Genomic DNA, 27891 nt, shown 5'->3' on the forward strand with positions numbered 1-27891 from the left:
CTTTGTATAATTGCACTAATACTTCCCTCCCTCTACTGGAAATACCTTGCCTGATGCATCCTAGGATTGCTTTTGCTTTCTACATGGCCACACCACACTGATGGTTCATAGTCATCCTGTGATCAACCAATACACCCAGGTCTTTCTCTTCTTCTGTTACTTCTGATTTATAAATCCCCCGCTTAGTCCCTAAATTCATGACCTAGCACATTGCACCATTAAATTTCATCCTGTTTCTATTACTTCAGTTTTCAAGTCATCCAAATCTTCTTGTATGATATTCCAGTCCTCCTCTGTACCGGCAATACCTCTCAACTTTGTGTCATCTGCAAATTTTATTAGTACACTCCCACTTTTTGTGCAAAGGTCATTAATAAAAATCTTAACTAAGATTTGCCCCAAGACTGATCCCTAAGGAACTCCATTAGTAACCTCCCTCCAACCTAGAGTGACCAGATGTCCCAATTTTATAGGGACATCCCTGATATTCGGGGCTTTGTCTTATATAGGCACATGTTACCTCTCAGCCCTTGATCATTCTACTCCAGCCTGACATTTCACCTTTCGGTATGACCCATTGTCGTCTCTCTTTTAATCAGTTCCTTATCCACCTTCACGTCTCATATTAATCCCCGTCTTCTCCAATTTAACTAAAATTTTCCCTTGTGGAACTGTAGCAAATGCCTTACTGAAATCCAGGTAGATTAGATCTACAGTATTTCCTTTGTCTAAAAAAATAATTTATCTTCTCAAAGAAGAACATCAGATTTGTATGGCACCATCTGCCTTTGGTAAAACCATGTTGTATTTTATCCCAATTACCATTTAGTCCTTAACTACTTTCTCTTTCAAAACTTATTCCAAGACTTTGCATACAATTGAGATCAAAGTAATAGGCCTCTAGTTTCTCGAATCACTTTCTTCCCCCTTTCTTAAAAATAGGTACTATATTAGCAATTCTCCAGTCATAGGGTATGACCCCCAAGTTTACAGTTTCATTAAAAATCCTTGCTATTGGGCTTGCAATTTCATGTGCCAGTTCCTTTAATATTCTTGGATAGAGATTATCGGGCCTCCCAATTTAGTCCCATTAAGCTGTTTAAGTTTGACGTTCACCTTGGATGTGGTAATTTCTACTTCCATATCCTTGTTCCCATTAGCTACCCCACCACTACTTAAACTCTACATTCACCTTATTAATAACTGAGGCAAAGTATTTGTGTAGGTGCTAGGCCATGCCTAGATTATCTTCAGTCTCCACCCCATCCTCAGTGTTCAATGGTTCTGCATCTTCTTTCCTTGTTTTTTAATTATTTATATTACTATAGAATCTTTTACTATTGATTTTAATTTCCTTTGGAAGCTACAACTCTCCCTAGCTTTTGGCAGTTATCACTTTATCCCTACACCTTCTGACCTCCAAGAGGTAGCTTTCCTTGCTGATCCATCTTATCTTCCATTTCTTGTAGGCTTTCTGTTTTCTCTTAATCACCTGTTTGAGATGCTTGCTCATCCAGCTTGGTCTGGAGCCCTTCCCTATGAATGTTTTCCCCTTGCTTAGGATGCAGGCTTCAGATAGTTTCTGCAACTTTGACTTAAAGTAACTCCAAGACTTCTCCAAATTCAGATCCTTGAGTTCTTCAGTCCAATCCACTTCCCTAACTAATTACCTAATTTTTTTAAGTAAGCACTTCTAAAATCAAGGGCCCTAGTTGCAGATCTATTTTTGTTTTTCTGCCCATTTAGTTTAAACTGAATTAGCTCATGATCACTCGAACCAAGGTTGTCCCCTATAACCAGTTCTTCTATGAGGTCCTCACTACTCACCAATACCAAATCTAAAATGGCATTTCATCCTGTTGGTTCAGTAACTACTTGGTGAAGAAATCTGCACCTCCCAACTTGGTCCCAGCCCTGGAACATGTATCATAAAACTACATAAATATGTAAATATATAGAAGTGTTGAGGCGAGTTGGAAAATTAATGAGGAGCAACTTTATTAACACTGTTCTTAGTTTAAATTGCATGAATAAGCAGGGGAGGGAAAACTCTAGTTCAGTCTGAAGCCACAGAAACTCTGCCTTTCAAAGTAGGATATCAAGCCAAAAGTATTACATCATCACAATTTATTCTCAGTGGCTGGTCAGAGAACAAGGGCTGGACACTGTTACTAACTCGTTGTCAATAAAGAAGCCTTACAGCTGCCTAAAGAAGTTTCCATAGTTGTCAGCTACACCACAAATGAACTGAAAACATACCCAGCTTCTCTTCACACCTGAGCCTGTCTGAGAATACTACACGATTATTGTACATGGCTTTTTGAGTCAATTGTATGGTTAATTTTACATACTATTCATAATTTTGTTAAATGCCAGTTACATAAAAAATTAGTAACTTATCTATTTCAAGACAATGAGTTCATTTCTGGCACTGAGTAAATGAGTCCAGAATCAAAAACAATCAAATTCATGCACAGGTCTGGAGATACTGAGGTAACCTTTATCGAGGAAGAACACAAAACTGGTATGATTTTGGTGCATTTGACACAAAAGTCGTTACTGGAGTTATATCAATGTCTTTGGGGTCAACAAGAGGCTTCAAGTTAAAGTTCTGCAAAATCATTGTGAATAGCAAAAATAGCTCCATCCGAGCCAGACCCTCTCCCACGCAAATCCGCTTCCCTGCAATGAAAAAGGAATTTTGAGTTGATCCTGGAGATCTTTCTTGCAGCACATTTTAAATACAGTTATTATGGAAGCAAAATGTGAGGATTAAAGTTAGATGCACAGAGTGATTCAGGGCAAGTGCATGGAGGATAATGGCTGTCTCTCAGAGTTCAGGAAAGTAAGAAAGTTTACGGGGGTTTAAGAAGCGACTCACAGATCATTTGAAAAATTGAGTTCCTCATATTGCCATTTTAAAGGCAGTTGGGGGTGAAGGGTGGGAAGATGTGGGGTTTGAGGAATAAATTATCAATTTCCCAAACAAGCTAAACAGTTTTCTGGGGGAGTGACATTGTGGTGACAGAGTAGAAGGGGAGAAATAACAAGTAGAGAGGTGTGGGTGTCCTGAATAGCAGGATGGAGGAAGAAGGCTGAAAGGCACTGTTAACAGCGTGGCAGAGAGACTCAGTTGCTTGGAGTCAAGTAGAGAAGTTAAGTAGTCCCTGGATGACATCAAAAAGGCTGAGGTATTTAATGCCCGTTCTGCTTCAGTCTTCACTGGAAAGGTGAAAAGTGACCAGATACCCAACACAATTAATATTAACAACAAGGGGAAAGAAACACACTCCAAATTAGGGGGAGAACAGATTAAAGAATATTCAGATCAGTTAGATGTAGTCAAGTCAGCAGGGCCCAATGAACTTAAGGAACTAGGTGAAGCAATCTCAGAACTGTTAGCAATTAACTTCGAGAGCTCATGGAGGATGGGTGAGGTCCCAGAAGACTGGAAATGGAAAAACATAGTACCTAGCTTTAACAAGGGGAACAAAGATGACCTGCAGAATTGTCGACCAATCAGCCTAGAAAGATACTGGAACAAATTATTAAACAATCAATTGGTAAGTACCTAGAAGATAATAGGGTTATGAGGAATAGCCATCATGGATTTGTTGAGAGCAAATCATCCCAAACCATCCTGATTTCCTTCTTTAACAGAGTTACTGGCCTAGAAAACAGAGGGGGAGCAGTAGATGTGATATATCTTGGCTTTTGGCACAGACCCACATGACATTCTCATAAGCAAGCTAGGGAAATGTGGTCTAGATAAATTACTGTAAGGTGGGTTCAGAACTGGTTGAAAAAAATGTACTCAGAGAGTAGCTATCAATGGTTTGTTTTCAGACTGGGAAGGTGTATAAAATGGGGTCCCGGTAGGGCCTTTCCTGTGTTCAGTAGTAGTCAATATTTTGATTAATGACTTGGATAATGGAGTGGCAAGTATGTTTATATTTGCACAATCATCATGCACAACCATAAAATAGAGAATAGCTGGCTAAGCAGTAGAATTCTGAAAAGTATCCTGGGAGGTTATAGTGGATCACAAATTCAACCATGTGATGCAGTTGCAAAAAACGCTAATAACATTCTGGGGTGTATTAACAGGAGTGTCATATATCCTATATAAGACACGGGTGGTGATTATCCCACTCTGCTCAGCAGTGGTGAGCTCTCAGCTGGAGTACCCTGTCCCATTCTGCAATCCACAATTTAGGAAAGATTTGGATAAATTAGCGAGTGTCCTGAGGAGAGCAACAAAAATGATCAAAGGTTTAGAAAACCTGACCGCTGAGAAATGGTTAACAAAACTGGGCATGTGTAGTTTTAAGAAAGATGATTGAAGGGGGACCTGATAACAGTCTTCAAATATGTGAAGGGCTGTTAGAAAGAGGATAGGGATCAATTGTTCTCCTTGTCCACTGAAGGTAGGACAAGTAATATGCTTAATATGCAGCAAGGGAGATTTAGGTTGCATATTAGCAAAAACGTTCTAACTCTAATGGTAGTTAAACTCTGGAACAGGCTTCCAAGGGAAGTTGTGAAATCCCCATTGTTGGAAGATTTTAAGAAGAGGCTGGACAAACACCTGTCAGGGATGGTGTAGATTTATGTGATCCTGCATCAGCACAGGGGGCTGGACTTGATAACCGGTCGAGGTCCTTCCAGCCCTGCATTTCTAGGATCTCTCTCCAGCGAAGAGAGGGGATTGTGTATCTAGTAAAAAAAACTCACTTCAGACCATGAGCAGGACATAACACTCTTTAAAGACTGATAGATGCTTTGCTAGCATGAGAGACGCTGCTTCATGGACCACCTGAAAACACTCTGCACTAAACAGTCTGAAAACCGCTAGAAAGTTCAAGGCAAAGCTAGATGACAGTCTGGGACCTGAAATAAAAACAACTTCTTTTACCTGCAGAAAAAGGCATGAAGTAGTCACTCTTCTTAAAGGCACCATTTTTGTCCAAGAAATGTCCTGGGTTAAATTGCTCTGGGTTTGGGAATTCCCTGCTGTCATATAGAACTGACTTCAGTGCAGGGAATATTGTGGTGCCCTGAATTAGCAAATGCAGAAAAAAAAGAGTTAAAGTGGATACTTCCAAAAGAGAGAAGCCCCCAAAATTCATTGAGCTGGACTGTGGGATCCATCTTTGTTTTTCTTCATTTCCTTGCATCCTCTGATCATCATACTTTCAACCAGAAGCAGAAATATTAAAATTTCATGAGCACAGTTATACCCACTGAACAGCAGTTCACCCTTTGTACTACTCACTGGCAGAGCTAGGATACACTGAGTGACTTTAAGCAAGTCACTTTCAGTCTCAGACCCCTTGTTATTGCATCTGTAAATTGCATCTTCGTAAAGTGCTCTGAGATACAGGAGCTAAATTTTATTATTATTCAATATATCAGACCTTGCAAAATACTCCTACAAGTGAGAGAGAAGCTACATCAAAGGAATTATTTTGGAGAAGTTCTATGGCCTATGTTACACAGGAGGTCAGACTATATGATCACAATGGTCCCTTTTGGCCTTGTATCTCTGTCCACTAGTATCTTTGGAGGATATTAAGCAGAAGCTACTAAAGTAAGACACTTTGAAATCAGCAGGTTCAGATAACTTGCATTTGAGAGTTTTTAAAGAGTTGGCCGAGGAACTTGCTGTACCATTAATGTTGATTTTCAATAGGTTTTCAAACAGTGGGGAAGTTCCAGAAGACTGGAAGAAAACTAATTGCTGTGCCCATTTTTAAAAAGGGTCAATGGGATGACCTGGGTAATCACTGGCTTATCAGCCTCACATCGATCCCGGGCAAGATAATGGAACAGATGTTATGGGACTAGATAAATAAAAAACTAAAGGAGGATAATGTTATTAATGCAAATCAACATGGGGTTATGGAAAATAGATTCTGTCACACTAACTTATTATCCTTCTTTGATTAAATTAGAAGGGTGGTTAATAAGGATAGTAGTGACAACCCAATATACTTAGGCTTCTGTAAGGCATGACTTGGTGTCACATGACATTTTGATTAAAAAACCAGAACAATACAAAATTAATATGGCACAAATTAAATGGATTAAAAACTGGCTAACTGATAGGGCTCAACATTTAATTGTCAATAGGAAATTGTCAGGGAGTGGGTCTGTTTTCAGTGGGATCCCGCAGGGACTGGTTCTTGGCCCTATGCTATTTAATATTTTTATCAATGACTTGAGGGAAAACACAAAATTATCATTGATAAAGTTTGCAGATGACACAAAAATTGGAGGCATGGACATAATGAAGAGGATGGGTCATTGATTTGGAGCAATATAGCTAGCTTGGTAAAATGGGCGCAAGTAAACAATATGTATTTTAATACAGCTAAATGTAAATGTACACATCTGGGAACAAATTGGGTAGGTCGTACTTACAGGATGTGGCCTCTATCCTAGTAGAGTAATGACTCTTCAAAAGATTTGCGGGTTGTGGTGGATAATCAGCTAAACATGAGCTCCTACTGTAACGCTGTAGCCAAATAAGCTAACACTATCCTGGGATGCAGAGACAGGGGAATCCCAAGTAGGAGTAGCAAGGTTATTTTACCTCTGTATTTGGCACTGCTGAGACCACTGCTGGAATACTGTGTCCAGTTCTGGTGCCCACAATTCAAATGATTAAAGGATTAGAAAACATGCCTTATGGTGATACACTCAAGCAGCTCAATCTATTTAGTTTAACAAAGAGAAGGTTAAGGGGTGACTTGATTGTAATCTATAGCTATCTACATGGGGAACAAATATTTAATAATGGGCTCTTCAGCCTAGCAGAGAGAGGTGTAACATCATCCAGTGGCTGAAAGCTGAAGCTAGACAATTTCATACTAGAAATAAGGTGGAAGTTTTTAACAGTCAGAGTAATTACCCATCGGAACAATTTACCCAGTGATGTGATGGATTCTCCATCACTGACAATTTTTTAAAATCAAGATTGGATGTTTTTTTAAAAGATCTGCTCTTGAACAAGTTCCGTGGCCCGTGTTATATAGGAGGTCAAACTAAACGATCACAATGATCCTTCTGGCCTTAGAACCTGTTAGTCTATTTAATATAAATCCAAGTCTATTTTTCAACATTTAATATACAAAAACCAAGACTTAACTGTATGAGCTTGACTCACTGTTAAAAATGCCTTAATCTTGAAGTGTAGTTTTTGTTTTGTTTCGTATTTGTACTGATTGACTTGCATTCAGTTCAGAACTAAGCAAAGGTGAGGAGGACTCCAATACTTTTTGAACTTATTCAGTCATTGCTCATTCGCATTTGCTATGTTGTTTTGTTTTTGAACTAACTGTGCCAAGAAATTTCCCCAGAAACAAAATCCCTTTGGCCTCAAAATAGAAGAATTTTTGCACACACTAGTTTGATATCAAAATCTTAGCTGAGTACCATTGCTAAAGTTATTCCCTATTCCACATCTACGATCTGAAACCCTGTCCTGGAATGAAAGCCCAGCCTGCAGATTGCAAACTGCTGTTCTGCTTCATGCAGAGGCTTGAAAAGATTCAATAATAACTGGTACATTACTGATAAATCAGCAGAAACAGCCACTACATGCAATCTAGTTGAAGCATTTCTATAGTGAATAACTCAACATTAAAAATAGAAAAAGGTAAAAGAACTCGACACTTCACAGAAACATTGAGAACTGACCTTGGGAATAAGGTACTGTTTGAGATGAACATCTCTAGTCACGGCATGTGGCAAACCTAATGGGACAAGATTGATGTATCTCTGGATTTCATGTATCACAGCATCTGTGTAGGGCATCTGGCTTCGATCTGTCATGCAGGGGCTTCGGCTTCGGCCAATCACACGGTCAATCTCTTTGTGAACTTTCTCTGTCATCAGATTAATGAGGTTTAACAATAATGATAAAGAACAGGATTCACAGAGATTTGCCCACCATTCTGTCACACAGTCTGCAAATTGGGATTTTAACAAAACTGGTCAGTTTGGTGTTACAGAAGCTACTGACCATGGCAGCTATGACAAAATGCAATAATATAATTCCAACGCAGTGATTTTACTCATGCCCAGTTATGATACAAACTAGACATAATGGGATGTTACCACAAGTGCATATAACCAACTGCTCAGCAAGAGATTGGTCCTAACCCTTTCCCCACCAAAGTCAATCATCGTTGTGCAGATGGAGGAAGCCCATCAGGTTGGAATTCGCCCTGCACCTGTCTGTTCTGTGCATAGTCTCTAGCACTGGCAGAGCTTTGATTTAGAACCTTACACAGTCCTGACACTGACAAACTGACTAAATCTGAAGACACAATGACTTTGCCATTTCACATGCCTGGAGCGTGAAGGTATCTGTGACTCAGTGCGGTCAGTGACAACAGAGGCTCCCGCGGAATTAATTCCTTCCCCCTGCATGGGAGCCTCAACACTGATCTGGATTTGAGAGAGGAATTCAATCAGATTGGCCCATTCAGCCTTTGGACCCTTTGCTCAGACTATCAACACGGGGACAAGTAATGCCGGTTGTAATGGTGTTACCTTCTATTTCTGGGTATTTCAGAAGAATCAGGAGTCCAAATTTCATGGTGACGCTGGTTGTCCCCGTTCCAGCGACAAATAACTCTACTGTGCTTCGTACCAAACTTCCCACAGTAAAGTCTGACTGGCCATTCTTTCGCTCCTGCAAAAAGATTTGGTGAAGATCTTTGATTCTTGACAGTAAAACTGTAGGATATATTCAAATATTCAGATGTATATTCTTCTACCCAACAGATGACCCACTTCTGATCATTATAAAAATCCCACACAAATGGCCAGTTGCCCTTGAGTTTTCTGCGGTGCATTGGGCCTTTTCTGTGCAATAAGGTGATTTTTTTCTTTACATGAAGGAAGAGAGCAGAGCTTGACCATTATAATGTATGTCCCTTGGGCAGAGACCATGTGTCTCCTTCAGGTCTTCTCCAAAGCCATGTACTCTGTTATTGCTTAACAAATTAATCCTGATGATACAAATAACCCACTCCAGAGAAAGAGGACGAGCTACTTCCCTCACATACCTCTTCCATTTTGATGAGGAAAGCATCAATAAAGTCTCGAGGACAGTTGCGATCCAGAGACTCTTTGTGCATATTCACTCTCTCCAGAACAAATCTTCTGAACTCCAAAGCATTTTTAAATAGCCTGTGGTGAGGCCCAGGTAAGTAATCCATGAGAGTCGGGAAAAAATTGTACAGCTGTAAAGGATGAAAGAAAAACACAGCTGGATTTATCTGGACACAACAGATAATCATAGTGTTCACTCAAATGACTCACTACAGCAGTACAATACAATCCTTCTGGGGCACCTTCTTATCAAAATGGATTCAACAGAATGTTGCAAACTCTACTAAATCAGACTACCCAAAATACACAAATTCCTCACAAACACTGCAGTGACATTGTGGCACTCTGTACCCCTAAGCAACACCCTGGAACCTCATATTCACCACTCTCATATAATTATGATATGTTTCATGCAAAGCATACCCTGCAAGATATATGAAAAGTCATGATCTGCTGAAACACATTGTTCTGTCCAAATGTGTATATCATTAGTGTGGATCAAGTTATGAGATTTTGCTGTATGGTTGTTACTGAAATATACTGTAAATTTGCTAGTGGCGTACAAAGAAAGCAAACCACTCACAGGAGGGTACTTGAGGACAGAGTGTACTCAATGACCACTAATAAGCAGGGGACTTGTAATCAAGGGATTTACACTTCAAGGACAGTTGCGCACGCACCACACAATGGGGACTACTGGACCCCGTGACCCTATTGCACAAGACCACTCCAGCGGGATTCTCAACCAAGGGACTCCGTGAAGCTCTCCATGACATGCTGAGACAAGTGTCTTCTAGGCACAGGGACTAAGGATATAAAAGCGGGAACAGTGGCCACATATTTTGGCCTCTTTCCTCTCACAACTCAACATCTGGAAACAGATCTGGAGGACAAAGACTTTGAACTGGGGAGGTGGCCGTGGGCTGGAGGAGAATTCCAGCCTGTGTATTGAAGATCTGTAACCTGCTTAGACTATCTATCAGGGTGAGACCCTGCTTGATTCAACTCCTGTTTAGTTTCTAGAACGTAGATTGTGCGGTTATTTTTATATTTTTGGTAACCATCTCTCTCCTTTATGCCTACCATTTATAATCGTTTAAAATCCATCTTTCTGTAGTTAATAAATCTGTTTTATATTTTACCTAAAACAGAGTGTTTTGGTTGAAGTGCTTGGGAAATCTGCTCAGAAACAAAAACTGGTGCATGTCCTCTGCACATTGAGGGAGGGGCAAACTGGGTTATAAACGTATATTGGTCAAGCTTCTGACCAGGGCAGGGAGAAAGGCTGGGCAGCTGGTGGGAATTGGCTGGACCCTTGCTATTGTTAGTTCATGAATGGCTGGGAGAAGCATTCATGTAACTCAGCTGGATGTGTCCCTGCCTGTGGATGGCTGTGTAAGTGCAGCACCTGCCAGAGGTTTGCAGCTTCTCACGGCATCACAGGTGAGAGGGAGCCCAGGTAGGAGGGACAGAGGTTCGGCAGTACCACAGTTCCAGGTTGCACCCCAGGGACCAAGTCACAGATGTTCAGTTATATCAGCTAAGACACGCTTCATTTCTTCCAACATAAAACCATCCCCACTATATACATCCTTTTCTTGGAAAAAAAAAAAAAACACTCAAGTGCCCAACCTTAGCTCTGATCACAGATTTTCTTAGGCAGCAATAAACCATTGTAGACTTTAAAAGGCAAATACACTTTAGAACTCCTGAGGTGACAGTTAAAGGGTCAAATTCTCTCTCCTGGTGTAACTCCATTTATTTTGATTGAGATATGCCAGCAGAGAGTTTAACCCTTCATTGTGCAATTGGTGAGGTTTTCAGGAATGGGGTGCATGTGTGGTGGCTGGCTGTGAACTGGAAGTGAAAGGAAGTTTGCTTTGGAGATGAGGAATGTGATCACATTCACCTATCACATTGCAAAACTGCTAGGGCATGTTTTGATGTTGCTGTTGATATCAGTGTTTTTATTGGTGATTTCCTTGATTTTTACCAATTGTGTTTAAAGAGAATGTCCTCAAGCAAACTTAATTCTGAGTTAATGAAGTATTTTGTGAGGGAATTTAAACAACTCATAGAAAGAAGCTGGAGGATCAGTTTGGTAGTAGCAGAAGCCTAACAAGGAGAAGGAGACCATTATGGGAATCTGAAATAACAATTGTTGAATGAAAATTAAAGAAAAAAATCTCTATCCGTCCCCCCCACCACCACCACCACCAGTATAAAGGAGAAGAATGGAATAAACCCCTGAACATACCGCTGTCCAGGGGGAGCGCTGGAGCTTGCCATTTTCATCTATGATATTTATTAAAGTCACAAATTTCTTATCTTCATAGTCAAACCGGTCCCCAAAGACGATGGAGCAGATGACATTGGAGACGGCGTGGGTGAGGAAGAGGGTGGGGTCAAAGGGCCGCCCTGGAGCAAAACAAAACTATAAAGAGTCAGTTTTAATTCAGTGTCTTCACCGTCAACATCAGAGTCACTGGCAGCACGGGGACGTTGTGGATCTCCCACCCCAGGGCAAGGTGGGGCTGACAGCAATATTCCCTGGGGAGGGTGGGTTAGGGCTGCCCCAATCCCCCCTTTTACCTCTCACATGCTAAATTAAACACTTGCCACTCAGTTTAACTCTGTCTGCTCTGCTGCTCTCTGCCTGGCACACTGTGGTCTGACCAGGGGCCATCAGTGCCTCTCTGAGTGACACTTGCCTGTCTGACTTACACCTGCCTGTCTGACTTGGGGCCCATTTCACAGAAAGGATCCCAACCTTTTCACAACAGGATCCTGCTCAGAGGGCTCTGCCTGAACCACTGCGTGTGTTGTTGTAGCATCATCACTAACTCCCAGAGCGCAGCAATCTCCCTTTGGCACTGCCAACCCTGGCCGTGCAGCGTAAATACACTGTCGTCGTGCTAAGGAAGGAATAAAGGCTCCCAGCACAACAACACGGGGGATGGTCTGCTTTCTGCCTTCGGAGTGCGTTAAGCAGGCCCCACAGCTCAGCTAACACAGCTGGAGAGGCTGAATTTCCCACTGGCTCACGAGTGACATTTTAGCTTCCGTTTCAGGTTCTCTCTTCCTCATAAGCACAAGGAACACATGGGGCTGGTAACTGAGAGCTAACCTGGGCCTGCAGCATCAGAGGGAGCAGCACAACCTTCCTGGGAATTATGGGCAAGAGTTCACCCCTCTGACCTGAGACCACAGTGCTCATGGAGAACATCCAGAAGCAGCATTTTCTTCATGCATCACACCCCTACTCATGTCTCTCACCCGTCAATTCTCTTTGACTCATTCCCAACAGCAATAGCTGTCCCTTGGCTCAGAGTGCACAAGCAGTAGGACAAGCAGTAAAGCGGCTCTCTTCTGTCTGTACCATGGGTGGGGAAGGGTCTCAGTGCATTCTCCTCTCCCACTCACAATTCTCCCAGATGGGCAGAGCCAACTTCAGTTTAGCCCTTAATGTTGCATTAAATATTATAAGAGGCAGGCGATCTTGTGGCTAAGACACTGGCATGGGTCTCAGTTCCCCACCTCTAAAATAGCAGGAAAAATCATTCATTTCTTCCACTGTTTTCATTCATGTCTATTTAAGTTGTATGCTGCTTGGGGCAGGGATTGTCTCAAACCATTTGTTCCAAAAATCCATATGCAAAGGATCCCCAATATCAGCTGGGATCGCTAGACGTTACTGGAATATAAATAATTATTTAAGAGTGTCACTGGTACTGACACAGAAGAGCTCTGATATTTCACATATCTCAGCAGAATCTCAAATACAACAGGTGGAACAGACAAAGACATTAAAGCCAGACTAGCAAAAGCCAGACATGTCCTTGTAACTCTAAATCCGATCTGGAGAAATACAAATCTTACCTTCCCAACTAAACTTCAAATATTTAGCACCATTGTAAAGTCAGTCTTACTATATCGTGCTGAAACGTGGAGACGTATTGAGACCATATTACCTATACTCCAAGTTCTTATAAACAACTGCCATAGACAAGTCCTCAATACCAGAAGGGTAGAAAAAAAATCACAAATGAAGAACTATGGAGAAAGATGAAACAAAAACTGATGGGACAGGAAATTCTGGAATGCAGATGGCTAGAACATACATGGACAAAAGACTTGAATAATGTAAGAAGACAGGCGTTGGACTGGAACCCCCATGGCAGGAGGCAATAAGGTAGACCATGAATAACATGAAAATGTACAATATAAGCAGAATTGTTAGTTATCAAATTGACAATGGAAGAAGCTAAGACTGCAGTAGGAGAGTGGCAAAGATGGAAGCCCCCGGGGAAGGCCCTATTTTCCACAAGGAATGAAGAGGAATAACATAAGAGAGAATGACAGGTTTCAGAGTAGCAGCCGTGATAGTCTGTATCCGCAAAAAGAACAGGAGTACTTGTGGCACCTTAGAGACTAACACATTTATTTGAGCATAAGCTTTCATGGGCTACAGCCCACTTCTTCGGATGCATAGAGTGGAACATATATTGAGGAGATATATATACACATACAGAGAGCATGAAAAGGTGGGATTTGTCTTACCAACTCTGAGAGGCCAATTATGTAAGAGAAAAAAACTTTTGAAGTGGCTGAGCCATTACAAACATTGAATCTATCTCCCCTTGTAAGTATTCTCACACTTCTTATCATACTGTCTGTACTGAGCTATCTTGATTATCACTTCAAAGTTTTTTTCTCTTACTTAATTGGCATCTCAAAGTTGGTAAGACAACTCCCACCTTTTCATGCTCTCTGTATGTGTATATATATCTCCTCAATATATGTTCCACTCTATGCATCCGAAGAAGTGGGCTGTAGCCCACGAAAGCTTATGCTCAAATAAATTTGTTAGTCTCTAAGGTGCCACAAGTACTCCTGTTCTTTTTATAAGAGCGAATGAGTGTCATTTATGAAACACTGTAAATGTACACAGTGATTTCAAACATTCCTACGGAGCCCATCACTATAGAAGGGAGGTGCCAAATGTGTATCAGACGTCTAGCTGAGAAAAAAATGAGAAGAAGCAAACTGTAGGCCTGGGTGTCTTGTTAACCCAACACACTGGAACTAACCCGCTCTAATATGGCTCATTGTGTTAGTCTCTATACACTATAGATAAATAACCTCCATTTGCTCATTGATCACAGATCACAGGGGAGAAAATGTGAGAAAGAAACAGCCAGAAATGGTCATCTCTGGAACATTTCACACATCCTTTCCCATTACATTAACACAGGTTGTTATACGTGCAATTAATGGCTTGAGTTATAAGATGTTTGAACTAAACGTCATGAAAAATAGAAAGACAAGAGTCTTTGACTCCTCAACTTCCAACAGACATGAAACAATCCCCACCGTGTGTGTTTCTGAGCCTTTCCACCAGAAAATGGGTTTCCTCCTGGATACCAAACAATTAATATAATGAAAAATAGAAAGACAAGAGTCTTTGACTCCTCAGTTTCCAACGGACATGAAACAATCCCCACCATGTGTGTTTCTGAGTCTTTCCACCAGAAAACGGGTTTCCTCCTGAATACGATCCTCAATGCTTTTCTTCCCCATCCCAAAATTTCTCAGATTAGTAAGGGCAAATCGACGGAGCTTCTTCCACCGCTCCCCGTTACTGAAAACAATACCTGGAAAAGGGAAGAGAACAGAAATGAAAGGAGGGAGGGCCAGATTCAGTGTGCCTATTTGAAAAATACCCAAACATTGGTGAGGCAAAGGTTCAACTTCAACTTAACTGATATTGTGCCTGTTTTCTACTATGGAGATGACATTACAGCTACATTGTAATTACTGTTCTCAGCATTGCTGTCGCCATGTTGGACCCCAGACATGACATAGACAGGATAGGTGAGGTAATATCTTTTATTGGATCAACTTATGTTGGTGGACGGGACAAGCTTTTGACCTGCACCGAGCTCTTCCTCAGGATCTACAGCAGTTAATTATAGAGTCCAAGCTAAAACCAAGGTGGGACGGACTGCAAAAGAGTTTCACACTTAACAGGGACACTGTTTTTATGGCCCATTGCAACAATTTATAAGACACCCTGCTGACTACTAACCCTCCATTATCCCACCACTGCAAAGGTGTTAGTTGGCCATTATAGGCCACTTCATTTTCAGTGGTTTCCCACAATGTGCCCAAATTACAAGCCTTTGAAAAAAATCACATTTCTAGAGTTTAGCAGCTAAAATCTCCAAAGGTTCTGTCTTCCCGAGACATGCATCAGGGCCTCACAGCACCTTGTGCCTGTCCACATGTGAGATGAAGACCTACTACTGCTATCAGTAACTTCATTAACTCAGATGTCTGTGCAGCTACATAGACATATCTGAAATGGGCCACTCTCATTACCACTTCAAAAGTTATTTTTCCTCTCTTGGTATCCTGCTGTCAATTGAATTGTCTCGTTAGACTGACCTCACAATTGGTAAGGCAACTCACATCTTTCATGTATTTATACCTGCTCCTGTATTTTCCACTCCATGCATCTGATGAAGTGGGTTCTAGCCCAAACAAATTTGTTAGTCTCTAAGGTGCCACAAGGACTCCTCGTTGTTTTTGCTGATACAGACTAACACAGCTACCACTCTGAAATCTTAATTCTAGCATTTCCTAACTTCTGAGTGCTTGACTTTACAACCTTAATAATGTTCCTTTCACATAGTTTTTTTCTGTGTAATCAAGTAACTACACTGAAGGTTGTTTTCACAGTGACTGTGACAGTAATATAACTATACTTCACTTAATGAATAAAGGAGATAAAGGACTTCCTGAAAAGGACATCTTGGCATTTCCATATTTATTACTCCCTCACTTTTTATTATGAAAGGATAAAAAAAAATCCTTCTCCGCTCATGGAATCTACCTAGTTAGTGAGGACAGGGGAGGAAGAGGATAGGAATTCATGGTTTGTTCTGACCCTTTTTGCCAATCCAGCCCTCCTCACCTGGCTATATTCTGTGCCTTGTAAAGTAGATTGGTCTGGCTGTTACCTCTCATTCAGGTCAGTGAACCAATGGTGCAATGGGAAATGAGCTCTTTCCTGCACCAAGACTATTTATCCAATTTTTACTACTGCATTATTGAAATTCCAGCTGTTTCCCCTTTTCACTTCTCAATTGTGTTCTTCCCATACAGAGAACATCAGTTCTATATGCTGAAGTTATTTGAAATGTACCTGGTTCCTGGGCCATTTTTTCAAATAATGGCATACTTCCTCTTCCACTGAACTCCTCCCCGAGACCGATCAGAGCTTCCTTCATAATCTCATATCCATACAGCACCACAACCCGTTCTGAGCCTAAGTATATTGTGAAAATCGAGCCGTACTTTTCACTGAGCTGTAAAAGTTTAGCACAAAGACCAATAAATTTTAAACTTAGATCCATTTATTTAGGATAAGAATTCGAGAAGATCAAATTATAAACTGATGAATTGCTCTCATGCCACTGAGCTAATACTAGGCAAGTTTTACTACTGATCATCATCCAGAGTTGGCCATTTTGGCCCAGATCCTCCAACGTATTTAGGAGCCTAACTCCATGGATTTCAATGAGTTATTACGTGTCTACGTATCTTGGAGGATCTGGGACTTCCTGACTTTTCAGTGCTTCACTTTGTTATCCTCATATTTTAAACATTTTTCCTTATAGATGTGTGTGTCTGAGTGCTCCCAAGATAATTATGTCTGTGTTATACAATTATCTCATTATAAGAGAAAACTGCATTAATATGGGGCCTTTAATGTTGATCTTGAGTGCTATGTAAAAATGACACTTTTAACTCTACAGAAATGCTGCCTGCATTTATTCAGTCATAGAATCATAGAATCATAGAATATCAGGGTTGGAAGGGACCTCAAGAGGTCATCTAGTCCAACCCCCTGCTCAAAGCAGGACCAATTCCTAACTAAATCATCCCAGCCAGGGCTTTGTCAAGCCGGGCCTTAAAAACCTCCAAGGAAGGAGACTCCACCACCTCCCTAGGTAACGCATTCCATTGCTTCACCACCCTCCTAGTGAAATAGTGTTTCCTAATATCCAACCTGGACCTCCCCCACTGCAACTTGAGACCATTGCTCCTTGTTCTGTCATCTGCCACCACTGAGAACAGCCGAGCTCCATCCTCTTTGGAACCCCCCTTCAGGTAGTTGAAGGCTGCTATCAAATCCCCCCTCATTCTTCTCTTCTGGAGACTAAACAATCCCAGTTCCCTCAGCCTCTACTCATAAGTCATGTGCTCCAGACCCCTAATCATTTTTGTTGCCCTCCGCTGGACTCTTTCCAATTTCTCCACAACCTTCTTGTAGTGTGGGGCCCAAAACTGGACACAGTATTCCAGATGAGGCCTCACCAATGTCGAATAAAGGAGAACGATCACGTTCCTCGATCTGCTGGCAATGTCCCTACTTATACAGCCCAAAATGCCGTTAGCTTTCTTGGCAACAAGAGCACACCGCTGACTCATATCCAGCTTCTCGTCCACTGTGACCCCTAGGTCCTTTTCTGCAGAACTGCTACCTAGCCATTCGGTTCCTAGTCTGTAGCAGTGCATGGAATTCTTCCGTCCTAAGTGCAGGACTCTGCACTTGTCCTTGTTGAACCTCATCAGGTTTTTTTGGCCCAATCCTCTAATTTGTCTAGGTCCCTCTGTATCCGATCCCTACCCTCTAGTGTATCTACCACGCCTCCCAGTTTAGTGTCATCTGCAAACTTGCTGAGAGTGCAGTCCACACCATCCTCCAGATCATTAATAAAGATATTAAACAAAACCGGCCCCAGGACCAACCCTTGGGGCACTCCGCTTGAAACCGGCTGCCAACTAGACATGGAGCCATTGATCACTACCCGTTGAGCCCGACGATCTAGCCAGCTTTCTATCCACCTTATAGTCCATTCATCCAGCCCATATTTCTTTAACTTGGCGGCAAGAATACTGTGGGAGACCATATCAAAAGCTTTGCTAAAGTCAAGGAATAACACATCCACTGCTTTCCTCATCCACAGAGCCAGTTATCTCATCATAGAAGGCAATTAGGTTAGTCAGGCACGACTTCCCCTTCGTGAATCCATGCTGACTGTTCCTGATCACTTTCCTCTCCTCTAAGTGTTTCATAATTGAGTCCTTGAGGACCTGCTCCATGATTTTTCCAGGGACTGAGGTGAGGCTGACTGGCCTGTAGTTCCCCGGATCCTCCTTCTTCCCTTTTTTAAAGATGGGCACTACATTAGCCTTTTTCCAGTCATCTGGGACCTCACCCGATCGCCATGAGTTTTCAAAAATAATGGCTAATGGCTCTGCAATATCATCCGCCAACTCCTTTAGCACCCTCAGATGCAGCGCATCCGGCCCCATGGACTTGTGCACGTCCAGTTTTTCTAAATAGTCCCGAACCACTTCTTTCTCCACAGAGGGCTGGTCACTTTCTCCCCATATTGTGCTGCCCAGTGCAGCAGTCTGGGAACTGACCTTGTTTGTGAAGACAGAGGCAAAAAAATCATTGAGTACATTAGCTTTTTCCACATCCTCGGTCACTAGGTTGCCTCCCTCATTCAGTAAGGGGCCCACACTTTCCTTGACTTTCTTCTTGTTGCTAACATACCTGAAGAAACCCTTCTTGTTACTCTTAACATCTCTTGCTAGCTGCAACTCCAAGTCTGATTTGGCCTTCCTGATTTCACTCCTGCATGCCCGAGCAATATTTTTATACTCCTCCCTGGTCATTTGTCCAATCTTCCACTTCTTGTAAGCTTCTTTTTTGCGTTTAAGATCAGCAAGGATTTCACTGTTTAGCCAAGCTGGTCGCCTGCCATATTTACTATTCTTTCTACACATCGCGATGGTTTGTTCCTGCAACCTCAATAAGGATTCTTTAAAATACAGCCAGCTCTCCTGGACCCCTTTGCCCTTCATGTTATTCTCCCAGGGGATCCTGCCCATCTGTTCCCTGAGGGACTCAAAGTCTGCTTTTCTGAAGTCCAGGGTTCATATTCTGCTGCTCTCCTTTCTTCCTTGTGTCAGGAACCTGAACTCGACCATCTCATGGTCACTGCCTCCCAGGTTCCCATCCACTTTTGCTTCCCCTACTAATTCTTCCCTGTTTGTGAGCAGCAGGTCAAGAAAAGCTCTGCCCCTAGTTGGTTCCTCCAGCACTTGCACCAGGAAATTGTCCCCTACACTTTCCAAAAACTTCCTGGATTGTCTGTGCACCGCTGTATTGCTCTCCCAGCAGATATCAGGGTGATTAAAGTCTCCCATGAGAACCAGGGCCTGCGATCTAGCAACTTCTGCTAGTTGCCAGAAGAAAGCCTCGTCCACCTCATCCCCCTGGTCTGGTGGTCTATAGCAGACTCCAACCACGACATCTCCCTTGTTGCTCACACTTCTCAACTTTATCCAGAGACTCTCAGGTTTTTCTGCAGTTTCATACCAGAGCTCTGAGCAGTCATACTCCTCTCTTACATACAACGCATATTGTCAGTCATGGCAGCTGATTTGACAATAGCAAGAGAGAGTTTCCCTTCATTTTACTTCTGTCACCCCTGCAGAGCCAAAGACAGACAGAAGTGAGATTCTGTTTCCCCTTTTATATCACCAACAGAATTATTATCCAATTTCCAATTGATTACACCTGTAAAAAATCAACGGACAAACACATCTGTATCTCAGGGCATGATGAGAAGAGAATGAAAGTGAACAGCTGTAACTGGGGGCAGAATTTTTCCTGTACAATCCTCATTATTTGTGATGATTTGCCAGAAGGAAAGAATTAAACCTGTCTCTCCAATCCCAGGTTGTGTTTGCAGAGCTCGCTAAAATGCCAGAACATGCAGCACTACATCATTTCTTCAAAGCTGAGCTGCAGTTTCTGCCTTACCATCATTGTGTGATGCAGGCAAATATCAGAGCAATTTTACAGATGGGAAAATTAAGGCACAGAGGGGTTAAGTGACATGGCCAAGAGCACACCTGGAGTCTGTAGCAGAGGTAAGAACATCCCCAAGGCACCCAACTGCCAGTTCCTTACCTAACCTACTAGACCACTTTCCGCACCCTGTGATAACTTGTACTCACTGCAGTGCAGCTGCAGGGGGGCACTCTGGATTAGCTGTGAATAAGACCCCCTCTAATACAAGCAGTATATTATCACCAACCATTTACATCTTGCATCCAAGATTGATTGTTCTGTGAAATAAGAAGTCAGAAATTTGAGCTGATGTGGAATTGCCACCAGGCTAGGCTCGAGCCAGACTCTGCTTAATGTCCACCTACAACCCAGAAACTGGTACCATGAAAACAGCCTTACCTCATCTATATGTTGGGGTAAATTCTTCGTATTCAGCTGCAGCGTGTTCCCTATGATGGGAAAAGCAATAGGGCCAGGAGGCAGCTTCCCGCTTCCAGACCTCTTTCTCCATGCCGAAAGGAAAAGAAGGCAAGAAATACAAATAACCAGGAAAACAGTTGTTGCTCCAAGAGGTTCCATTGCAGAGTGCAGCAATTATTCTGGGTTCTAACAGGGGTTTACTTTGTATTTCAGACTCCTCAGTTTTTATATTCTACACAGCAAAAGGGGGTGCAAGCAATTAGCCAATAGGAGCTCTCAGTTCCTCTGAGTTAACAAGATAAGCTCTGAACTAGCAATGGTGACTGGAGCGGTCACTCTAGGAATGAATTCCTTTGAACCTTTATTGGTATATAATCTCTGTTTGCCCTTGTGTACTCACTGCCAGAACAGGAAAATTAATCATAAACTGAATCCCTGTCAAACTGCCCAAACTATCATGAAATCATCCTCTCTCTTAGGGTGACCAGATCAGCAGTCCAAAATATCGGGAAGTGGGGGGGAAGAGGGGGGTGGAGCAAAAAAAAGAGGGGGGCGGAGAAAAAGAAAAGGCATTTAAAAAGGGGCCGGGGGCATTAGCAGGCCCCGGCCCCGTGCGCTGCACTCCCCGCGGAGCCTCCCGCCCCCCCGGCCCGCCACGGGCATATGCGGCACGCGGTGGATCCGGGCAGGGGCAGCGCGGAGCGGGCAGGAGCTGGGTGGGCGGCAGGGGCCAAATCCCCACTGCTGCCAGGGAGCCCCGCGCCTCTCCCGCCCGCTCGCGGCTGCGGCTCCTTCCCGGTGGGACGCGCCTCCCGCCGCCCCGGCCACATGCTGCGCGCGTCCCCCGAGCCTACTCTCCCTCCCGCCGGGAATGAGCAGCTGGACGCGTGCCCCATGTGGCTGGGGCAGGCCAGGGGGCGCGTCCCGCCGGGAAGGAGCCGCAGCCGCGAGCGGGAGGGAGAGGCGCAGGGCTCCCTGGCAGCAGCAGGGATTCGGCCCACGCCGCCCAACCGGCCCCTGCCCACTCCACGCTGCCCCCGCCCGCACCCACCGCACTACCCCGCGGGCTGCAGGGCTGGAGCAGCCTCCAGGCTGCGCTCCCGGCCCCGGGTGCAGCGGCCCAGGCAGGAGCCCTCTGTCATGGCGGAAGGCTCAAAGCTGACCCCCCCGTCTCCCTCCCTTGCCAGCCCCCCTTTGCCTGCCGGGTGCCCGGGTGCCGGAGCTGACTCACCAGCTCCAGGATCCAGGCACCGCCGCCATCCCCTCCCTCCCAGGCTTGCGCCACCATGCTGCAAGCCTGGGAGGGAGGAGGAATGCTGCGTGGTTGGGGAAGAGGCGGGGCCAGGGCGGGGATTTGGGGAGGTAGCCAATGGGGGAAGGGGGCGGAGCGCAACATTTCTTTTTTGTCCAGTGTCCCAACCAAACATCGGTCGGGACACGGGACAAAGAAGCAAAAATCGGGACGTCTGGTCACCCTATTCTCTCTGCACCCATTGGGTTAAATGTTTCTCATTGGCTTGGTGCCAGCTGGAACATTATACACATACAATGATGATTCCTTTTCATGTGCTCTCCAGGATTTAGCATATAGATCGATGAGCAGCAGACACTTAAGAAAAACACCAAGCTGAATTTTTGATAAAAATTCAAACCGAATCCTGAACCTTTTTGGAGATTTCACAAAGTCTGGTTAACCCAGGGGTAGACAACCAATGGCATGCGTGCCAAAGGCGGCATGTGAGCTGATTTTCAGTGGCACTCACACTGCCCGGGTCCTGGCCACCAGTCCAGGGGGCTCTGCATTTTAATTTAATTTTAAATGAAGCTTCTTAAATATTTTAAAAACCTTATTTACTTTACATACAACAATAGTTTAGTTATATATTATAGACTTATAGAAAGAGACCTTCTAAAAATGTTAAAATGTATTACTGGCACGCAAAACCTTAAATTAGAGTGAATAAATGAAGACTCGGCACACCACTTCTGAAAGGTTGTCGACCCCTGGGTTAACCTTTAAAAAATGTTGTGACCTTCCCCTCCCCCTTATTTTGAACCTGTACAATTCTTGGTTTCAAACTGAAACATTAAGACACTGAGATTCAAGACTGTTGGTTACACAGTGGCTGTAGCGGCGGTCTCTGCTCCTGCTGACTTTTCTGCAGCTCAACCATACGCTGGAGCATATCAGTTTGATGCTCCAGCAGACGGAGCATTGACTCTTGCCTTCTGTCTGCAAGCTGACGCCACCTATCATCTTCAGCCCGCCACTTGCTCTTTTCATCCCGCCATTCAGCCCGCCACCTCTCCTCTCGTTCATATTGGGCTTTTCTCATGTCTGACATTGACTGCCTCCACGCATTCTGCTGTGCTCTATCAGCGTGGGAGGACATCTGGAGCTCTGTGAACATATCGTCCCGCGTCCTCCGTTTTCTCTTTCTAATGTTCACTAGCCTCTGTGAAGGAGAAACATTTGCAGCTGGTGGAGGAGAAGGGAGAGGTGGTTAAAAAAGACACATTTTAGAGAACAATGGGTACACTCTTTCGTTACAAGGTCGCATTTTTCCTCTTATAGTGAGGGCCTGCCGGGTTGGTATGAGAGATCACTCACGCAGTGCCAGGCAACAGATTTCGGCTTGCAGGCAGCCATGGTAACATGTGGGAATGGTTTCAAACAGCAGCGCCCTCATTTCCCATATCAAGGATGAATTGGGTTGGCCATTTAAAATGGGTTTTCAATGTAAAAGGAGGGGCTGCGGTTTCCGGGTTAACATGCAGCACAAACCCAACTAAACCCCCTCCCCTCCCACACACACACAATTCTCTGGGATGATCACTTCACCCCTCCCCCCACCGCGTGGCTAACAGCGGGGAACATTTCTGTTCAGAAGAGCAGGAACGGGCACCTCTGAATGTCCCCTTAATAAAATCACCCCATTTCAACCAGGTGACCGTGAATGATATCACTCTCCTGAGGATAACAAAGAGAGATAAGGAATGGATGTTGTTTGCATGCCAGCAAACACTGGGTCCGTATGCTGCCATGCTTTGTTATGCAATGATTCCAGACTACGTGCTACTGGCCTGGCGTGGTAAAATGTCCTACCATGGCGGACGGGATAAGGCAGCCCTCCCCAGAAACCTTTTGCAAAGGCTTTGGGAGTACATCAAGGAGAGCTTTCTGGAGATGTCCCTGGAGAATTTCCGCTCCATCCCCATACACGTTAACAGACTTTTCCAGTAGCTGTACTGGCCGCGATTGCCAGGGCAAATTAATCATTAATCATTAAACACGCTTGCTTTTAAACCATGTGTAATATTTACAAAGGTACACTCACCAGAGGTCCCGTGTGCCCTCAGGGTCTTGGGTGAGTTCGGGGGTTATTGGTTCCAGGTCCAGGGTGACAAACATATCCTGGCTGTTGGGGAAACCGGTTTCTCCGCTTCCTTGCAGCTGTGAGCTACCTACATTATCTCCATCCTCATCTTCCTCGTTCCCCGAACCCTCTTCCCTGTGTGTTTCTCCATTGACAGAGTCATAGCACACGGTTGGGGTAGTGGTGGCTGCACACCCTAGAATGGCATGCAGCTCCGCGTAGAAGCGGGAAGTTTGCGGCTCTGCCCCGGACCTTCCATTTGCTTCTCTGGCTTTGTGGTAGGCTTGCCGTAGCTCCTTAATTTTCACGCGGCACTGCTGTGTGTCCCTGTTATGGCCTCGGTCCTTCATGGCCTTGGAGACCTTTTCTAATACTTTGCCATTTCTTTTACTGCTACGGAGTTCAGCTAGCACTGATTCATCTCCCCATATGGCGAGCAGATCCCGTACCTCCCGTTCGGTCCATTCTGGAGCTCTTTTGCGATCCTGGGACTCCATCACGGTTACCTGTGCTGATGAGCTCTGCGTGGTTACCTGTGCTCTCCACGCTGGGCAAACAGGAAATGAAATTCAAACGTTCGCGGGTCTTTTCCTGCCTACCTGGTCAGTGCATCTGAGTTGAGAGTGCTGTCCAGAGCGGTCACAATGAAGCACTGTGGGATAGCTCCCGGAGGCCAATAACGTCAAATTCCGTCCACACTACCCCAATTCCGACCCGCTAAGGCCGATTTTATCGCTAATCCCCTCGTCGGAGGTGGAGTAAAGAAACCGGTTGAAAGGGCCCTTTAAGTTGAAAGAAAGGGCTTCGTCGTGTGAACGTGTCCAGGCTTAATTCGATTTAACGCTGCTAAAGTCGACCTAAACTCGTAGTGTAGACCAGGCCTTAGAGAAATGGAGGCAGAGTTAAGGTTGCTTGGTGATATTAAACATTAGTGGGAGACTGTATCCTGGAAAGCAGTTATTGTTAAAAGGATTTAGGAGTCACAGTGGCCAAACCACTCAACACAAGCTCCCAGTGGGACACTGTGGCATAAAGGTCTTGTGTGGTCCTCCAGTGTATAAACAGGGGAGCAGTGAATAGGAATAGGGGTATGATTTTGCCTCTGTGTAAGGCATTGGGATACTGTGTACTTGTCTGGTAGCCACATTTTTAAAAGGATGTTGAAAAATTGGAGAAAAGAGTCACAAAAATGATTCAACAGCTGAAGAAAATTCCTTACAGCGAGCTCCTTGAAAAGCTCATTCTGTTTAGCTCCTCAAAATGAAGACTGAGAGGTGACTTGATTATATGGAATAAACACCTTCAAGGGGAGAAAATAGCGGCTATTAGAAGACTGTTTATTATAGAGGGGAAAGGCAGAACAAGACCCAGTGACAGGGAGCTGAAGCCAGATAAAGTCAAATTAGAACGAGGCATGTTTTTAATACTGAGGGTGATTAACCACTGAACAGACTACCAAGTGGTGAATTGTCCATCTCTTGAGGTCTTCACATTGAGATGTGGTGCCTTTCTGGAAGATCTGGTTTTTGGTTATACCCAGGACGTCAGAATAGAGGATCTAGATTCTTCTGCCTGAAAATCTATGACTCAATGTTAGCTCTGCATTTCAAAACTTTGAAACCACTGGTTTTCTTTTAAGCTCCACTCTGACCTGAGGAGTTGGTCCCTTCACATCCTGTTTCAATAACTTCTCGTGGACCCTGATCCAAATCCCACTGAAATAAATGGCAATATTTCCACTGACTTCCAGGTCACATCAAGTCTTGAATCTCAGTGTCTTAATGTTTCAGTTTGAAACCAAGAATTGTATCACAGCAGCCCCCACAGTAGATTTGCCCACTCCAAATTGATTCCTGACTGACCGGTAGCTGTCTGGCGTTGCAAGCTTCCACAGGGCTATCGCCACTCGCTTCTCAACTGTGAGGGCTGCTCTCATCCTGGTATTCTGGTGCTTCAGGGCAGGGGAAAGCAAGTCACAAAATTCCATGAAAGTGCCCTTGCGCATGCGAAAGTTTCGCAGCCACTGGGAATCGTCCCACACCTGCAGCACGATGCGGTCCCACCAGTCTGTGCTTGTTTCCCGTGCCCAGAATCGGCGTTCCACGGCATGAACCTGCCCCAGTAACACCATGATTTCCACATTGCTGGGGCCTGTGCCTTGTGGGAGGTCTATGTCCATGTCAATTTTCTCATCACTCTCTTCGCCGCGCTGCAATCGCCTCCTCGGCTGGTCCGGGTTTCGCCTTGGCATGTCCTGGCTCTGCATATACTCCAGGACAATGCGCGTGGTGTTCATAGTGCTCATAATTGCCGCGGTGATCTGAGCGGGCTCCATGATCCCAGTGCTAGCTATGGCGCCTGGTCTGAAAAAAGGCGCGAAACTAGTATCTGACGGACCAGGGGAAGGAGGGAGGGAGGGAGGGCCGAGTGACGACATGACGTACAGGTACAGGGAATTAAAATCAAGAAAGGTGGCTGTGCATCAGGGAGAAACACAAACAACTGTCACACAGAATGGTCCCCCCAAAGATTAAACTGAAAACCCTGGATTTAGCAGGCCGTTGATTTGACAGAGGGAGGGGGAAGCAAATGAATACAGAACAAATCTATTTTTTACATCTTAAGACGACGGTGCAGCATGACTGATAGCCCTCGGCATCTTCTGGCTGCTTGGCAGCAAATACTGGGCGCTTGGCAGTTAGTGTACTAAGACTGATAGCCACATTTTTCCTGTATGATGACGATGGCCTTCAGGCCTATTGCACGATCTGCTGCTCAGGGAAGACGCTGCTAATGTGCGATGATCCAACTTGTAATAGGACAGTTACCAGTCGTAATACACCAAAAGGCAAGGGGCTGGTGCAATGCAGCCCTACGGCTGCCAGCCCCACAGCTGCCAGCACCCAGATCGCCGATGAAGGCTACCAGTCATGCTGCACCGTCTACCGCCAAAAGGCAGTTAGCTGCTGCTGCGGTGTAGCAATGCAGTCCCACGTCTGCCGGCACCCAGAGGACATATGGTGACGGTGAGCTGAGCTGAGCGGGCTCCATGCTTGGCATGGTATGTTGTCTGCACAGGTAACCCAGGTAAAAAGGCGCGAATCTATTGTCTGCCGTTGCTCTGACGGAGGGGGAGGGGCCTGACGACACGTACCCAGAACCTCCCGCGACACTGTTTTGCATCATTCAGGCATTGGGATCTCAACCCAGAATTCCAATGGGCGGCGGAGACTGCGGGAACTGTGGGATAGCTACCCATAGTGCAATGCTCCGGAAGTCGACGTTAGCCTCGGTACTGTGGACGCGGTCCGCCGACTAGAGCACTTAGAGCATTTTATGTGGGGACACACAAAATCGACTGTATACAACCGATTTCTATAAAACCGGCTTCTATTAATTCGACCTAATTTCGTAGCGTAGACATACCCTGAGGGAATTGCTTGATGACTTCTGGTTACCCAGTGGGGTGAAAACAAAGTCCTCTCTGTTTGGATGGTTTGGTGTGCCTTGGAAGTAAAGGACCCCCAGCTTTGCGCTGTGACTGCCCTGCTCTAAGCAATTTGTCCTGAATTGATACTCTCAGTAGTGTCCCACCAAAGGCTGCTTTGTTACACCCCTGTTTGCAAGGAAACGAGGAACACCCCATAGTGAAGACTCTCTGACCTGGGGAATCTGAAGTAGGAGCAGAGTGTATGTTTCCTCTGTATTTTGGCACTGGTGTAACCACTGCTGGAATATTGTGTCCAGTTCTCATGCTCTAAACAATCTGCTCTTGGAATTCTTTTGGGGAAAGTTGTCTTTTTGTCTGTTATGCAGGTGATCAGACTAGAATCTCTGACATGGGCGGGGTGGTGGAGGGGAAATGAGAAAAGGTGAATCATTCAGGAACAACAGACGGAATGGGAATAAAGGCACTGCAACTACAGGTCCCCAAGAAACCTCTGGAAATCAGCCACACCAAGGAGTACAAGGATGTTCAGAAAAGAGGCAGAACAAAGACGGCAGGACAGACATGAAAGCAAATGGAATGGTCCA

At 44.4% G+C, this 27891-nt stretch overlaps 1 protein-coding gene across 1 annotated transcript; it reads right to left on the minus strand.

The window, feature by feature from the left end:
- Positions 1-1973: 1973 nt before the first annotated feature.
- LOC101944351 (cytochrome P450 2H2-like) lies at positions 1974-20845 on the minus strand. The gene is made up of 9 exons (XM_005311357.4): positions 20459-20845; positions 16331-16493; positions 14628-14777; positions 11381-11541; positions 9078-9254; positions 8560-8701; positions 7702-7889; positions 4916-5057; positions 1974-2682 (listed from the first exon to the last, which is right to left on the minus strand). Exons 1-9 carry the CDS (start codon positions 20636-20638, stop codon positions 2501-2503), a joined length of 1485 nt encoding a protein of 494 aa, XP_005311414.1. The 5' UTR covers positions 20639-20845; the 3' UTR covers positions 1974-2500.
- Between the last annotated feature and the right edge of the window lie 7046 nt (positions 20846-27891).

This window comes from Chrysemys picta, chromosome 7 (assembly GCF_011386835.1).
Source record: "Chrysemys picta bellii isolate R12L10 chromosome 7, ASM1138683v2, whole genome shotgun sequence".
Lineage (NCBI taxonomy): Eukaryota > Metazoa > Chordata > Testudines > Emydidae > Chrysemys > Chrysemys picta.